General features: G+C 47.5%; 1 protein-coding gene across 1 annotated transcript in view; it reads right to left on the bottom strand.

Moving 5' to 3' along the window:
* Positions 1 to 18,079, bottom strand: part of ATMIN (ATM interactor) — a 20,108-nt gene extending 2,029 nt beyond the window's left edge. The window contains exons 1-4 of the mRNA XM_075326904.1: positions 17,815 to 18,079; positions 13,872 to 13,997; positions 4,268 to 4,467; positions 1 to 25 (exon numbers count right to left, since the gene is read on the bottom strand). The exon at positions 1 to 25 is cut by the window's left edge and continues 2,029 nt beyond it. Coding sequence (XP_075183019.1) covers positions 1 to 25; positions 4,268 to 4,467; positions 13,872 to 13,997; positions 17,815 to 18,006 — 543 coding nt within the window. The 5' untranslated portion in view covers positions 18,007 to 18,079. The remainder of the gene's footprint in view (positions 26 to 4,267; positions 4,468 to 13,871; positions 13,998 to 17,814) is intronic.
* Positions 18,080 to 18,423: the final 344 nt, after the last annotated feature.

An 18,423-nucleotide genomic window follows, 5' to 3' on the forward strand; every position in this document is an offset into this window, starting at 1 on the left:
TTTTCGTTTCTTCACAGGTGGGTCTCTGCAAGAAAACCACAAATTACATATATGTTAGGAAGAAGCAGATCTCAATGTTTATTTTGGGAGGAAAATTCTAAAAATTTGACAAAATAAAAATAAATCCATGTATCTTAAAATCCAATTTGCTTGGCATCTTTCACCATTATCTAGCTCAGGGTTCCCCAACTCCACTCCTCGAGGCCCAAGCTGACCATCAGTGGACCTTTACCCCTACAAATATGGTGGAAATTAGCACCCCATACACAATGAGCTGTCCAGAAGTGAAAATGGAGAAATCAAGGAGGAATCAATGTAATATACTACACTGGTTCTCCACCCAACACTAATCTGGCAGATCGAAGTGGTGCAAAGAAGGGGGGAAACTGCGGAGATGACTCTGAATGCCCTCATTGGATATTTGAAAGGGGTTCACAAAGTAATGGTTGTAAGCAGCAGAATACAATACTCTCAACTGAGATGCATACAGTCATGGCCGAAAGTGTTCACACCCTTGAAATTGTTCCATAAAATAAAGTATTTCTCCCTGAAAATTATTGCAATTCCACATTTATTTACTTTGTATTTATTAAAACAGGAAAAAAAGGCAAATTGGACAAAACTCCAAAAATGGCCGGACAATATTGTTGCCCCCCCCCCTCCTCCTCAACTTAATATTTGGTTGCACACACTTTGGAATAATAAATCGCTTCCTATAACCGTCCACAAGCTTCTTTTTCCTCTCAGCTGGAATCTGGGATTCTTCTTTATAAACTACTAGCTGTAGTACCCGGCATTGCCCCGGATAGTAACGGTCTCTCTCCCAGTCTCTGTATGTGTGTCGCTGTCTGTCTATGTCTCTTTCCTTGTCTGTTTCTATCTCTGTATTTGTATCAGTCTGTCTCCATCTCTGTGTCTGTCTCTATGTGTGTGTCTCTTTGCCCGGTCCGTCTCTGTCTGTCTCTATCCATCTCACCACCGACATCTTATTACCTCACACATAAGCTTCTTTTACTAAACAGTTTATTTGGTTCCTATAGCAACCACTGACAGTTGCTATTAATAACCTATAGCTCCTACCTCCATTCAGTTTAATGGAGGCAGGATTTTTGCAGAGTAACTAAAGCGCGGGGTTAAATTTTCCCGCCCAAACAGTCTGACGTTCCCTGAGTCACATGGAGTGTCTGTGCAAAATTTCGCGATTGTAAATGCAATGGTGCGGATTCCTTTAGCGGACACACATAGCTTTATATATTAGACTTCAGGTCTCTCATATTTCAAGGAGTCTTCTGCCAACAGGAATTTTAAGATCCCTCTACAGGTGTCAATGGAATTTGGATCTGGACTCATTGCTGCCACTTCAGAACTCTCCAGCACTTTGTTTCCATCCATTTCTGGGGGCTTCTTGAAGTATGTTTGGGGTCTAACAAGATCCATGACTTAGTACGCAAACCTAGCTTTCTGAAAATGGGTATGCCATTGTCATCCTTTGGTAATCTTCAGATTTCTTGATGCCTTGCACACAGCCAAAGCAGCCAGTGCCAGAGGCAGCAAAATAACCCTCAAAATTCATGAAACCTCCACCATATTTGACTGTAGGTTTTGTATTCTTTTCTTTGTAGGCCTCATTCCCTTTTCAGTAAACAATACAATGATGTGCTTTACCAGAAAGCTCCATCTTGGTCTCATCTGTCCACAAGACACTGTCCCAGAAGTATTTTGGTTACGCATGTACATTGTCAATCTGCGGTCTAGCTTTTTTCACGTGTCAGCAGTGGGGTCCTCTTGGGTCTCCTCCATAGCGTTCTATTTCATTCAAATGTAGATGGATAGTTCGTGTTGACACTAATGCACCCTGAGCCTGCAGGACATAATTTCCTTGGAACTTGATTGGGGGCTTATCCATCATTTAGACCATCCTGCATTACAGCTTCCACCAAATTTTCTCTGCCGTCCACATAAAGGGAGATTAGCTACAGTGCCATGGGTTGTAAACTTCTTGATTGTGTTGCACATCATGGACAAAGGAACATCAAGATCTCTCAAGATGGACTTGTAACCTTGAGATTGAAGATATTTTTCAACAATTTTGGTTCTCAAGTCCTCAGACAGATCCCTTCTGCTCTTCCTGTTCTCCATGCTTAGTGTGGCACGCACAGTGCAAAGATTGAGTCAACTTCTCTCTTTTTATCTGGTTTCAGGTGTGATTTTCATATTGCCCACACCTATTACTTGTCACTGACGAGTGAATGAGCATCACATGCTTGAAACAAAAGTTGTTTACCCACAATTTTGGAAAGGTGCCAACAATTTTGAATTTTGTCCTGCCCATTTTCTGGAGCTATATGTTAAATTATGTCCAATTTGCCTTATTTTTCCCTCTGTTTTGTATGTATTGGAAAAAACAAAAAAAAAAACACTCCTACTTCACATTGAAAAGGTAATGGCATGTTTAGAGCACATTAATTTTTTTTTTATTTATTTTTAAGTTTTTGTATGTAGATTTGCAGACAGAAAAATCCACCGCAGAAGACAGAGTGGAGTTCTGCCCCATGTGACAGCTACGGCCAATCAGAGGCTGTAGTGGTCATATAGAATGGAACACTAGAAGACCCGGAATCACATGCAGAGGTATTTTTTTTTTAAACCTTTTCCAAATATGCACTGCAGCCCCTCATTCTTAATCATCCTTTAGTGCAGGGGTGGGGAACCTTTTTACTGCCGGGGGCCATTTGGAAAATTCTACCAACCTTCGGGGGCCGCACAAAATCATCAACTTGAAAATGACCCGGCTATAATTGGTCAAACAATTAATTAACTCTCCCCTATACCCCTACTGTGGCGGCCAGAGCTGATTCTCTTTGGTGCGCTGTGATGTTTGCGTCTCACAACTGCTTTTCCAGGTTTGTCTTTGTTTGAAGCGCAGATTGGTAAATCATATATATTACACAGGAGACACTGTACATACACACACCGCTCTGACACCGTATACTGCACACAGCCTTGACACAGTTGTCATATTGTACACTACCCATGACGCACACTGGCCATATATAGTACACATGCACAGGAGATACTGTATACTGCACACAGCACTCACATGCCGTATACAGCACACACATAAGCCATACACAGCACTCAACAAGCCAAAAAGTTCTGCATGTAAACATGTGCACACCAGGAATTAGATATACCAATAAACCTTACAATATGAAACTTTATTAAGTGCCAAACACAGCACACACACACGCCATATACACAGCACACACACACAGCACACACGCCGTATACACAGCGCACACACAGCACACACGCCGTATACACAGCGCACACACAGCACACACGCCGTATACACAGCGCACACACAGCACACACGCCGTATACACGCCGTATACACAGCACACACACACAGCACACACGCCGTATACACAGCGCACACACAGCACACACGCCGTATACACAGCACACACACAGCACACACACGCCGTATACACAGCGCACACACGCCGTATACACAGCACAGACACAGCACACACGCCGTATACACAGCACATACACAGCACACACGCCGTATACACAGCACATACACCGTATACACAGCACATACACAGCACACACGCCGTATACACAGCACACGCACATGTTGTATACACAACAGACGCTGGACACTTAAGTGACAAATACATTTGATATATGGTGGTATATATTAGATATAAACACACTTAGCGCAGATATAAGTACCTGCTGCTTAGGTGCCCTGTAAGATCAGGTGCAGCACAAGTGATGGATGCAGCAGCTCAGCTCAAGGGCTGCCTTCATTCTCGTCTTTTCTCTCCAAGAAAAGACCTGCTAGCCATGAACAGCCGAGCACAGCATGGGAGTGTGAGAGGTAGAACACACGGCACTATGCAGCCTTCTATATCCCGTGCAGGCCCCTCCCCCATCACTCTGATTCTAGCTGCAATCTCAGGGAGCATGTAGGAGCCAGAGGGAGGAAGTCCCACCCCCAGTGCTGTCTGCCGGCAATAGACAAGATGAGCGGCTGCCCGAGCACCACAGCCACCGGGAATCTGCTCCAGTGCCCCGGGGGCCACAGAAAAGGTCATTGCGGGCCGCATACGGCCCGCGGGCCGGAGGTTCCCCACCCCTGCTTTAGTGCGTGTATACATTTTTTTTAATTATTTTACCTCCCCTCCCCCAGAATAAAAAAAAAAAAAAAAAAAACAAAAAACACACGTTTGTATTGTTTTACATATATATCCTTTACCTGTGTTCCACAGGAATCTCGTGGCCCATCCTGTGGGTATGTGATAGCAGAGCCGTTCTGCTGGCATAAGGACAGCCACATGTGCACTGAAACGTTTTTCCACAGTAACCGATGTGCCGCTTCAAGTCCCACTCTGTGCCGTATGAGTTTCCGCATTTCTCACATTTGTGCTTCTTTTCGGCGTGCATTTTCATGAAGTGCTGTAACATGCAGGATTAGGTTTAGAAAACAGAGAAATAAATATACTTAAAAAAAGGGGTTGGCCGGGTTTGTGATGAAAGAGTGACTGCATACTTTTGAAATCTTCACAGTGCGTGCCCTGCATGCTGTCAAGATTCTCCGGTACCGGCAGCGAGAGCAGGCAGTCACCAGACTGCAAGTATGCCATTGGCAGCCTTCTGGACACATTCCAACTAGACATGCGCACTCTCACTCAAAACAAGTAAGCTGAGCGAGACCGCACAGGTCTAACTCAGCAAATCACATACTTGCAGTCACGTGACTGCCTGCTCTTGCTGCTGCCACCGGAGAACCTGACGGCATGCAGCACGCGCGCTGTGACAATTCGAAAGTCTGCAGTCAGAGTCATCACAAGCCTGGCCAGCCCCTTTAAAGGGAACCTGTCACCAGATTTGGTGACTATAAGCTGCGGCCACCACCAGTGAACCCTTATATACAGCATTCTAACATCCTGTATATAAGAGCCCAGGCCGCTGTGTAGAACATAAAAATCACTTTATAATACTCACCTAACGGTCACGTGGTGGACCTAATGGGCGTCTCCGTTGTCCGGTTCCCGGCGCCGCATCTTTTAGCCATCTTTGATCTCCTTCTCTAGCCACAGTGCATGACAGGTCCGACGTCATACACACTGAGCAGGGCAGATCAAAGTATTGTAGTGCGCCTGCGCAGAACCGGCGAGTGTGTATGACGTAGACGCGTCATGCACCCAGGCTTCAGAAAGAGGACGAAGATGGCCGAAAGAGGAGGCGCCAGCACCGGAGAACGGAGACGCCCATTTGGCCCATCGTGCAACCGTTAGGTAAGTATTATAAAGTGTTTTTTTATGTTATACCCCCGGCCCGGGCTCTTATATACAGCATGTTAGAATGTTGTATATAAGAGCCCAGTGATGGTGGCCGCAGCTTATAGGCCGAAAAACTGGTGACAGGTTCCCTTTAAGAGAATCACATGTGTATTATTAGTTTACATTATAGTGTAAGGAGGGGGAACTATAGGATGGATCTGTTGTAGGGCGAGACAGGATCCAGGAGTGAATGCTCTGACAAGGAGGGGGACAATTTTAACAATGGAGGGGCGATTTTTATTTTTTAGGTGGCAGTAATGGACATACAAACCCTTAATATATACGTAGAACAATTCTTGCTAATATAATATATTACACAGATACACACAGACACAATAGATTTTTTTTTTTAATAATTACAGTAATCACTTCTTAACCAAGTAGTACAGATATTGACTAGGCCTACAGTGTTTTGCTGCTGCACGCAAGATCTATCAGAGCCGACAGGTCACCCCCAAGTTCTGCATATGGGCAAAAGCTTTCCGGGCAAAAAACAGCAAAAGTGTTCTAGAGCATAATGTGAACATAGCCTAACATCTATTCCTTTGCAAATATAAGATAAGTAGTGGTTAGTGATGAACGGGCACTACCATGCTCGGTACTCGTAACTAGAAATGAGCGGGCACTACCATGCTCGGGTGCTCGTAACTAGAGATGAGCGGGCACTACCATGCTCGGTACTTGTAACTAGTAATGAGTGAGCACTACCATGCTCGGGTGCTCGGTACTCGTAACTAGTGATGAGCGGGCACTACCATGCTCAGGTGCTCGGTACTTGTAACTAGAGATGAGCGGGCACTACCATGCTTGGTACTCGTAACTAGTAATGAGTGAGCACTACCATGCTCGGGCGATCGGTACTCGTAACTAGTGATGAACGGGCACTACCACGCTCGGTATATGTAACTAGCAGTTGGACGTTCAGACGGGCACGACTTGAGTACCTGAGTATAATAGAAGTCAAAGGGGAACTTGAGCATTTTTCTGGGAAATCATCCATGAAAAAATGCTCGAGTCCCCTATTGACTTCCATTATAATCAGGTACTCAAGTCGTGCCCGTCTGAATGTCCAACTGCTGGTTACATATACCGAGCATGTACACAAGATGACCAAATTGTAAAAAGAGCACAGGAAAACCAAAACATGGCACCTGTGGAAGCACACTCAGAGCAGAGAGTAAGAACTGGAGGACAAGGAGTACAGTGCAAGAATATTTATTGTGGAGCAACTGGCACATAAGAATCAGCGGCAAATCAGGCCGGTATTGTATAAAAAAAAAGAGAATTTTGTTACTTACCGTAAATTCTTTTTCTTATAGTTCCGACATGGGAGACCCAGACCATGGGTGTATAGCTTCTGCCTCCGGAGGACACACAAAGTACTACACTAAAAGTGTAGCTCCTCCCTCCTAGCATATACACCCCCTGGTAGCCAGTCCTAGCCAGTCCTGTGCAAAAGTTGAAGGAGGACATCCACCCACAAGTAGAGACAGAGCAAAACCCGGAACAACCGGAACCTCTGTCTACAACAACAGCCGGTGAAAACACACGGAACAAGAAACCTGCCAACAGGCAACAGGGAGGGTGCTGGGTCTCCCATGTCGGAACTATAAGAAAAAGAATTTACGGTAAGTAACAAAATTCTCTTTTTCTTCATCGTTCCTTATGGGAGACCCAGACCATGGGACGTTCCAAAGCAGTCCATGGGTGGGAATAAACAGAAAAACTGAGAAGTAGGCGAAACCTAACTTCACAAATGGGCGACAGCCGCCTGAAGGATGCGTCTGCCCAAGCTCGCATCTGCCGAAGCATGAGCATGCACTTGGTAGTGCTTCGAAAAGGTATGCAGACTAGTCCAAGTGGCAGTCTGACAGACCTGCTGAGCCGTAGCCTGGGCCTGAAAGCCTAAGAGGCACCAACAGCTCTGGTCAAGTGTGCCTTGATCCCTGGCGGGAGAGGCACTTGAGTACACTGGTAGGTATCGGAAATGGCCGACCTAAACCAACGAGCCAGGGTCGGCTTAGATGCCGAGAGGCACTTACGCTGACCAGTGGTCAGCACAAAAGAGAGGTGCACCGCCTAAGAACAGCGGTGCGAGACACATAGATCCGGACCGCCCGCACCAGATCCAGAGTATGCAACGCCTTTTCAAAGCGATGAACAGGAGCCGGACAAAAGGAAGGCAGGGAAAATGCCCCGGTTAAGGTGGAAGCAGCAACCACCTTGTCTTGATGAAAAACCAAAAAAATGGGGGACTCCGAAGAGAGTGCAGCCAAAACAGAGACTCTCTTGAGGGAAGTTATGGCCACTAGAAAGACCACTTTCTGTGAAAGACGAAACAAAGAAATCTCCCTAAGAGGCTCAAAGGGGGGTTTCCGGAAGCCGTGAGGACCGGATTAAGGTCCCAGGGCTCCAAAGGCCGCCGGTAAGGCAGAATGATGTGAGATGCGCCCTGCATGAAGGAGCGCACCTGAGCCAGCCGGGCGATACGCCGCTGGCACAACACTGACAGAGCCGAGACCTGTCCCTTAAGGGAATTGAGGGATAGTCCTAGCTGCAGACCGGACTGTAGAAGGGACAGGAGGGTCGGCAAGGCCAAAAGGCCAAGGATACTTCCGAGCTCGAGTCATAGTGGAGATGACTTCAGGAGGGATACCAGAAGTCGTCAAGATCCAGGACTCAAAAGCCACGCCGTCAATCTGAGAGCCGCAGATTCTGGCGGAAAGACGGACCTCGTGAGAGAAGGTCTGAACAGTCCGGGAGGTGCCATGGCACCTCTACGGACAGACGGAGCAGGTCAGGGTACCAAGCTTGCCTGGGTCAGTCTGGAGTAATGAGAATGACCCGACGGCCCTCCTTTCTGATCTTGCGCAGGACTCTGGGCAAGAACTAGAGGGTGAAACACGTAAGACAGACGAAGCTGGGACCAAACTTGAACCAGTTCGTCTGCCGCAAAAACCTGAGGATCGTGGAGCCTCGGTTTGACGGCTGAGACAATCTGCCTCCCAGTTTTCCACGTCTGGGATGTGGGCTGCGGATATGGTGGACTAGGAGTCCTCCGTCCACTGAAGAATGCGATGAACCTCCAACATTGCCAGGCGGCTGAGTGTCCCGCCCTGGAGGTTGATGTAGGCAAACGCTGTAGCGTTGTCTGACTGGACTCGAATGTGCCTGGCCGCCAACAGATTGTGAAAGGCTTAGAGAGCTAGAAACACAGCTCTGATTTCCAGCACATTGATCCAGAGGGCTGATTCGGACAGAGTCCAAGTGCCCTGCACTCCATGGTGGAGATATACTGCTCCCCAGCCGGATAAACTAGCATCTTGGTGAGGATTACCCGGGACGGGGCCAGGAAGGAGCGTCCCTGAGACAGAGGGGCCGAAGCCACCACTGAAACGAGCCCGTGGTCTGTGGCGAAGCCACCACCCCGTGGAAGGAGGAAGTCCACTTGTTCCAACAGCGGAAAATATCCAGCCGCAGAGGACGCAGATGGAACTGGGCAAGGGAATCGCTTCCATTGACACCACCATCTGATCCAGCACCTGTATTAGGTGCCTGATGGAACAACGTCGACCGCCAGCGGAGGGACTGCTGTTTGACTAAGGGCAGCTTCACAAGTGCCGACAGAGTCTCGAATTGCGTCCCTGGGTATGTGAACTTCTGGGTCGAAGTCAGAGTGGACTTGGACAGAATGACAAACCACCCGAATTGGTTAGAGTGGCGAGAGTGAGCGAGGCACTCCGCTAACAGTCTGCACTGGATGAAGCCCAGACTAGAAGGCTGTCCAGGACAAAAGGATCACTGCCAACCCCTAGAGGTGCAGGACCGCAATCACAGCTGCCCCGACCTTGAGAATACTCGAGGGGCCGTGGCTAACCCCAAGGGAAGAGCCACAAATTGGACCACTCTGATTGCAAAACGTAGCCAACGCTGGTGTGAAACTGCGATTGGCACATGCAGATAGGCATCTCTGATGTCGATGGATGCTAGGGAATCTCCTTGGGTCATTGATTGATCGCAGAGACTCCATGCGAAAATGCCGCACCTGAACATGCTTGAGAAGCTTGAGATCCAGGTCGGAAGGCACCGCCCTCTTCGGGTACTAGGAATAGATTTAAGCAGAAATCTCAGAATCGTTCCCAGTCGGTAACCGGTACAATTACTCCAGTGGCCTGCAAGAATGCCACAGCCTGTGAGAAGGCGGCGGCCTTGGAGCAGGGGGGAGTTGACAGAAAAAATCTGTTTGGCGGGCTGGATAGAATTCTATCCTGTAGGCGTGGGAGATGGTATCTCGCACCCACTGATCGGAGACGTGTTAAAACCATACGTCGCCAAAGTGGGAGAGCCTGCCACCGACCAAGGACGTTGCTGGCGTGGCCAGATAGCCAGGAGGAGGCTGACTTAGTGGCAGCATCTCCTGCTGTCCTCTGAGGACGCGGCTTCGTGCGCCATTTGGGTTTACGATCCTTGGCTGAGCTAGTGGACGAGGCCGAGGGCTTAGAGAACGATCAGATGGAGGAACGAAAAGAACGAAACCTCGACTGATTCCTGCCCTGGACAGGTTTCCTGGTTTAGGTCTGTGGCCTGGAAGAACTCTTCCCGCCAAGAGCTTCCTTAATAATTTCATCCAGTTGTTCCCGAATAGTCTGGTCCCAGCAAAAGGGAGCCCAGCAAGGAACTTCTTTAGAAGCATCCGCCTTCCACTTCCGAAGCCACAGGAGCCTGCGGATAGCGAGGAAATTAGCCGAGGCCACCGCAGTGCAGTGAGAGTCTCCAGCATGGCAGACATGGCATAGGATGAAAAGACTGAAGTCTGGAAGTTAAGGCAACCATTTCGGGCATAGAGTCCCTGTGAGGGAATGCATCTCCTCTAGAGAAGCAGAGATGGCTATGAAAGCCCGCACTGCTGCAAAAGCTGGGGAGAACGAGGCCCCTGCCGCCTCCATACAGATTTGGCCAGAAGGACAACCTGGCGGACAGCAAAGCCGTAAGTGAGGAGCCATCAGCCACTGATACAACGGTCCGGGCTGAGAGTCTAAACACCGGAGGGACCACCTTTGGTGAATGAGCCCACTCCTTGACCACCTCTGGTGGAAGGGGAAAACTGTCATCAGAACCACGCTTTGGGAAGCGTTTGTCAGAGCAGACCCTGGGCTTGGTCACAGTGGCCTGAAAACTGGAGTGGTTAAGGAACACACTCCTTGTTCTCTTAGGCAAGGTAAACTGGTGCCTTTTTGCCAGAGAGGGTTGCTCCTCCGATACTGGCGGATTGAGGTCCAGTACAGAATTAATGTACAGTGGGATCCTTAGAGAGGTGCCGTCAGCCACTGATACAACTATCCGGGCTGAAAGACTAGACACCGGAGGGACCACCCTTGGTGAATGAGCCCACTCCTTGACCACCTCTGGTGGAAGGGGGAAACAGTCATCAGAACCACGCTTTGGGAGCGTCTGTCAGGACAGGCTGTGGGCTTGGTCACAGTGGGCTGAAAACTGGAGTGGTTAAGGAACACACTCTTTGTTCTCTTTAAGGTATACTGATGCCTTTCTGCCAGAGGGGGATACTCCCCTGATACAGGCGGATTGAGGTCCAGTACAAATATAATGGACGCAATCAAATCATTAGCATCTGCATCACCTTCGGACAGATCAATGGTACATGAAGTAGCGTCCGAGCCCCTAGTAAAGACATCCTCCTCGTCCAGTGAGTCAGCTCGTGAATCAGAGCTGCGGGACGGGGAAGGACAGGGGACCCTGCGTCTCCATTTTAGGAGGACGGGGTTTGAGACCAGATGAAGAGTCCTCTGAGAGCTTTGCTGAGCGAGCCGTAGCAGCAGAAGCGCCCTGAGAAGGGGGCTAATGCATGCTCAGCACCACCGGAGCAGGAGCAGCTGGAGGGACCACTGATGAGCCTCCAGGCTGAGGGACCACTGTGTTTATGTGCTCGGTACAGGCAGTACGAGTCTACATGCAGTGCATATTAAGAACAGCCTTGCAGCCTTGCTCTGATGTGAGACATGCTGCAGAAGTGGGGGCTCTGTCCAGAATGACCCCCAGCAGAGTATATAAACAGAGAATATAAGCAGCTGCACAACCGGGAGGTTGTGGCTTGCCAAACCGTTTAACATACATTTCTGTGCCCTCCAGTCCCCCAGCCCAGGCCCCCATTTGTCACAATGTGGTATCTCTGTGCCTATGCAGACATTGAGAACGCTGAGAAAATGGTGACCGGAGCGAGGAGAGGGGGCGGGGCCTACTCTGAGAGCGGGCAAATGAGGTATACAGGGGAGGGAATCTTTCCTCAGTGAGGAGTGTCCGTTCCCTGTGCTGCACAGCCGCTGGGCGGAGCCGCACTGTCCCTCTGCACTGACTAACATGCAGGGGCAGTGAAACCGAAACTAGGCCTCAGGCGAAGCCGGGGCCTAGATTTAAACATGCGGCCAGCGTGCAGGCACCATCGGCGCGGTTCTCCAGTGAAAACTGGAGAACCGGCCGGAAATGTTAACACAGTCAAATAACACACTCTCCCCAATAAATAAGTACAAGGGACCCCTGGAAAGACCACTGTCTGTGGTAAAAACGTCTCAGTACTTAGCTTGTGAGACGCAGGTGCCAGGTCCCTGGGAGGTGAGCGCTCCGTCCGGCAGAATCCTGAAAGGGCTGCGGATGGAGACCGGTCTCCTGCAAAGCAGTGAGAACCGTGATGGCTCCCACTTCAAGCCAGAGCCCCAGGGGATGGTGAAGGAGCGCGGCATGTGAAGGCTCCAGCCTTGTAAAATCAACCTTAACAGCACCGCCGACACAGTGGGGTGAGAAGGGACATGCCGGGAGTCCAGACTGGACCCGCTTTTCTTCCAAATATCAAAAATCAGAGAATGCATCTGTGTGTGTGACCTCCTGAACACAAAGCATTGAAACTGGCTAGGACTGGCTACCAGGGGGTGTATATGCTAGGAGGGAGGAGCTACACGTTTGAGTGTAGTACTTTGTGTGTCCTCCGGAGGCAGAAGCTATACACCCCATGGTCTGGGTCTCCCATAAGGAACGATGAAGAAAATACAAATACACAAAATTAGTGTAAAGCACAAGTGAAAAAACTGACAAGCTGGGTCAGAAATCACAGCATAAGAATAGGCACGGGCACCCTATATACATATAGCATGATAGAATTTTGATAATTGTTACACATGAATGAGTCATAAAAACCAGCACTAATTGTTACACATGGATAAATCACTACGTAAAGTGAAAAAAGTGTGTATACTCTAAAATAGCAGAGAGTCTAGTAAACATTGCTTTTACAGAAGTGCTGGTAAAATAGACTTTACAATAGCAGATTAACATGAAACAAACAGGATCAATGCTACATTAAAGAGATTTAACCCAAATAATAATGGGTGGATGCCAATGAGTAGTTAAAGTGAATAAAAGGACACCAGTAAAGGGCAATAGCCCAGCCAGTTAGGCAAACATACCCATAAAGTGCAAATACAAGCCTGAAAACGCAGCAGAGAGGACCCCCTGGAGAGAGAGCCCCAACGTATACGTCTCACGATCGTTAGTATAGGATCATTTCATCAGGGGGAGGTGGAACGCTATGAAGCAGCCATGTGTATTTATACATGGCGCTCGCATGCTCCAGCCACTCCACCCCCACTGTGTCGGCGCGACAGGACCAATCGCGGCTGAGACCCAGCGCTGTCAGACGTCAACACCCCTAAAAGGTAGCGTGCATGCGCGTCCCCGTTTCCCACTAGTTACGAGTACAGAGCAGCCGAGCATGGTAGTGCCCGCTCATCACTAGTTACGAGTACTGAGCACCCGAGCATGGTAGTGCCCGCTCATCACTAGTTACAAGTACAGAGCACCTGAGCATGGTAGTGCCCGCTCATCACTAGTTACTAGTACTGAGCACCCGAGCATGGTAGTGCCCGCTCATCACTAGTTACGAGTACAGAGCACTCGAGCATGGTAGTGCCCGCTCATCACTAGTTACGAGTACAGAGCACTCGAGCATGGTAGTGCCCGCTCATCACTAGTTACGAGTATAGAGCACCCAAGCATGGTAGTGCCCGCTCATCACTAGTTACGAGTACTGAGCACCCGAGCATAGTAGTGCCCGCTCATCACTAGTTACGAGTACAGAGCACCCAAGCATGGTAGTGCCCGCTCATCACTAGTTACGAGTACAGAGCACCTGAGTATGGTAGTGCTCACTCATCACTAGTTACGAGTACAGAGCACCCAAGCATGGTAGTGCCCCAAACATGGTAGTGCCCGCTCATCACTAGTTACGAGTACTGAGCACCTGAGTATGGTAGTGCTCACTCATCACTAGTTACGAGTACAGAGCACCCAAGCATGGTAGTGCCCCGAGCATGGTAGTGCCCGCTCATCACTAGTTACGAGTACAGAGCACCTGAGTATGGTAGTGCCCGCTCATCACTAGTAGTGATGCAAAGCAGGGTGGAGTTGCTGTGTGCTGCAAAGGAAGGTACTGTTACACCGGCCACACACCTGCTTTACACGGGAGAACTGTGAGAAAGGCCGGTTGGACCCTCGTGGACATCCTTCTATCGGACAGCAGTACAGCTTCTGTGACGCCTTTAAATCTTTCCGTAACGTGGGATTTGTTATTCCATCCTGCAAAGAAGAAAAAAATTTTTTTTATATAATAAAAAAAATATATTATATAATATATTATATATATATATATATATATATATATATATATATATATATATATATATATATATATATTATATTAATTATATAGATATAGATAGTGTGTGTCATGTGAAACATAGGCCAGGAAAATTCTGGAGTAGGACAATAAATAAAAATGTATCAGGTTCAGCATTGCATGAAGTATATCATATTATACAGGGAGCCATACACCTGCTCCGGGATCAGACACCGGGGACTTCCAAAAGCACAAATTAAGAAACTCCCTAGATGAGAAGAAGCAGCAGATGGAGACCATCAATGAGCGGAGAATCTTCAAGGACATCAAAAGGACAGATCTATTACTGCACTGGGAGCAAAATATAAAGGTTTATAATCACAACCCGGCAAAGATGAGTGATGAATAAACCCGAATCAGCGCTTCAAGAAGACAATGGGCGCCTTCTGTATTGTATAATGTATCCACAATCCAAACATTCCCCTGTGACTTTTATGAGGGTTGTCAGCCGCGGTCCATATGCAACTTCCACTCATGAACACGGCCACCCATCAATCTAGACGAGCGGCATGTAATATATTTTTGTGGACAAACAAAACTAATGCAGCCAATATCCGCTGATTGCTGGGGGTCCCTATAGCCAGACCCCCCTGAGAGGTTTCCAAAAGCAGAATATTGATTGCTGCTCCTCATGAAAGGCCTCGGTATCAGACATTTGGGGCAATCAGTTGATCGTATCTTCTCCTCAACAGCTTCTTTTTTTTTTTTAAAGTAATTGTCTTCTATGACAATCGGGGATTTAAATAAAGGGGCAGCAGTCCTAAGAGTGCCTTCAGCTCCTTTCTACTTAAAGGGGACCTGTCATGTTTAAAATAATAATAATAATAATAATAATAATAATAATAATAATAATAATAATAATAATAATAATAATAATAATAATTTATTCATTTATATAGCACTGTTAATTCCACAGCGCTTTACACAAATTGTCTCTGATTTGCAAGCAGGCTTATATAGAGCAGGAGCTGATTAGATTGATATATTTTGTTAAAATGAATGGTAATTACAACCAGTACACCGCCCCCCAATACAGGTACCCGTCCAGAGGGCGCCTCCCCCACCCAATACAGGTACCCGTCCAGAGGTCGCCCCCCCCAATACAGGTACCCGTCCAGAGGTCGCGGTGTGCCCCCCCCAGATCATTTAGTATTTCTGAGGGATCTCTTATAAATTCTGCACCATTAGAATGCTATTTCCAACCATAGAATGTGGCCTACGTGCCTGATGTGAGGACCAGCGTTGGGTTCCACATCTGTCTGCAGAACAGGGGTCCTGTGCTTTTTTCCCTTCACTTCTATCGAAATCATGTAAAAGTTGACATCATTGTGATTAGTGCAATCAGCCGTGGTCACCTCACCGTGACTTATAGGGGACGCCAAATTTGGGGAGGGGAGCTGGTTTGACAATCTGCACTTATAAAACACTGATTACTGGGGGATCCAGCTTCTGGGACCACCCCCAATGTAGAAAAGAAGGAGGAGCAGCAAAAAAAAAAAAAAAAAAAAAAAAAGCTCCTTGGCTGTTAACCCCTTAAACTCAAATCAGTGGGGATTCCAGAGATCAGACCCCCAGAAATAAGAATGCCTTAGCGGTAAGCCGTCCCTTACTAAAGTATTTTTTAAAGGGGCATTTCCATATTTTCTGTTTATATACAGCACCAACCAAAAGTTTGGACACACCTCATTTCAAAAAGAGTTTTCTTTATTTTCCTGACTCTGAAAATTGTAGATTCACATTGAAGGCATCAAAACTATGAATTAAAACATGTGGAATGAAATACTTAAAAAAGTGTGAAACAACTGAAAATATGTCTTATATTCTAGGTTCTTCAGAGTAGCCACCTTCTGCTTTGATTACTGCTTTGCACACTCTTGGCATTCTCTTGATGAGCTTCAAGAGGCAGTCACCGGAAATGGTCTTCCAACAGTCTTGAAGGAGTTCCCAGAGATGCTTAGCACTTGTTGGCTCTTTTGCCTTCACTCTGCGGTCCAGCTCACCCCAAACCATCTCGATTGGGTTCAGGTCTGGTGACTGGAGGCCAGGTCATCTGGTGTAGCACCTCATCACTCTCCTTAGTCAAATAGCTCTTACACAGCCTGGAGGTGTGTTTGGGGTCATTGTCCTGTTGAAAAATAAATGATGGTCCAACTAAACGCAAACCGGATGGAATAGCACGCCACTGCAAGATGCTGTGGTAGCCATGCTGGTTCAGTATGCCTTCAATTTTGAATAAATCCCCAACAGTGTCACCAGCAAAGCCCCCCCCACACCATCACACCTCCTCCTCCATGCTTCACGGTAGGAACCAGCCATGTAGAGTCCATCCGTTCACCTTTTCTACAAAGACACGGTGGTTGGATCCAAAGATCTCAAATTTGGACTCATCAGACCAAAGCACAGATTTCCACTGCTCTAATGTCCATTCCTTGTGTTCTTTAGCCCAAACAAGTCTCTTCTGCTTGTTGCTTGTCCTTAGCAGTGGTTTCCTAGCAGCTATTTTACCATGAAGGCCTGCTGCACAAAGTCTCCTCTTAACAGTTGTTCTAGAGATGTGTCTGCTGCTAGAACTCTGTGTGGCATTGACCTGGTCTCTAATCTGAGCAGCTGTGAACCTGCGATTTCTGAGGCTGGTGACCCGGATAAACTTATCCTCCGCAGCAGAGGTGACTCTTGGTCTTCCTTTCCTGGGGCAGTCCTCATGTGAGCCAGTTTCTTTGTAGCGTTTGATGGTTTTTGCCACTGCACTTAGGGACACTTTCAAAGTTTTCCCAATTTTTTTTGGACTGACTAGAATATAAGACATATTTTCAGTTGTTTCACACTTTTTTGTTAAGTATTTCATTCCACATATTTTAATTCATAGTTCTGATGCCTTCAATGTGAATCTACAATGTTCAGAGTCAGAAAAATAAAGAAAACTCTTTTAATGAGGTGGTGTGTCCAAACGTTTGGTATGTACTAATATGTCTATACAGTATAAATGTACACAAATATTCTGGTGCATTTATCCTTGATCTGTTCATTGTTCAGACCCTCTGTTACTCCTCCTGGGAATGTATGAATAAAGTGATAGCTGGGGGGGGGGGGGGGGTGTTACCAATTTGTTTGTCAGTGGATGTGTCTGATACAGTCAGCACCAGAGTGGAGCATAAAGATCTGCAGTGTCCTGACCCACAGCTTCCAGACCAGAGCCCTGTGGTCCTCCAGCCAACGGTTGGCATCTCTGAATGCACTATGTAGCACCATCATTACTGCGCAACACCTCATCAGAGGCCGTGGAGGTCTGCAGGGTATTGACCTGAATGCTGACGGAGGGGTCCTGCAGATCTAGAGGGGCACACACCCTCACAAGGGGACCACTGGACATCTATAAACAAAAAAAATGGGGTGAGGCAGCTCTGCAGATGATGATTTCTGTTATTTTAATACATATCCAACCTGAAAACCATTTTTTTTTACCCCTTTAACTCCCAGTTGTCAATTAATTAATGCATTTCCAGGAGGAATAACAGAGGAATGCAATTTCTTTTGCCTATATGGTGCTCCAAAGAGAATTCAACCAGCCAATGAATGATAGAGGGGCATTAGTGACCAGGCCACAGATCTGCAATGTGGCAGCCATGAAATCACAGCGTCATCTTCTGCCATTTGTGTTATTATTATTGCACCCCCCCTTTTTAATGTTGTTATTGGTACATCCCAGAATTATCTCACCTGCACTCCATGAGACTTCACCAAGTGCATGTTCAGAGCGGGGGGGTTAGGGAGCACTTTACCGCATCCATTCACTGTGCACAGAATGTTTGTACGGACCTCCCGGGAGAGCTCACTCACTGACGGCTTCACGATCTCCCAGTGCTCGCAGGAGTACAGCGCCCGTACCCTGGGCCCTCCGTGGGCCGCCATGGTACCGCTGCAACGGCGCCGTACACACAACCGGCGTGCAGCCCACACCTCCTCCCACAGCCTAGTGCGCTGCCAGATCTATTTCCGGGGGCGGGCCGAAGCGCAGAATACTAACGCTATTGGAGGAAACATCGTGTATTTGCATATGTGGGCGGTGCTATCATCTGGGCGTGGCTATCCCGTTCTGGTAGTGTTATGTGTGCGTAGATGCTCCGCCTAGTGTGAGTAACCTTCCGCATGGTGTTACACCTGGTAAATAGTTCCCGCGCCAACTATGTAATGTGCCTTGTTCATGTGCTTATTAATCCCCTCATTTACATATTCTCAGCATAATAATTATAGAAAGTGTGTACAACATGATACTCTGATGTTATAAAGAGTTAAACGGCATGGTTTACAGAAAAATGGATTTACCCT

The sequence above is a fragment of the Anomaloglossus baeobatrachus genome, chromosome 10 (genome assembly GCF_048569485.1).
Source record: "Anomaloglossus baeobatrachus isolate aAnoBae1 chromosome 10, aAnoBae1.hap1, whole genome shotgun sequence".
NCBI lineage: Eukaryota > Metazoa > Chordata > Amphibia > Anura > Aromobatidae > Anomaloglossus > Anomaloglossus baeobatrachus.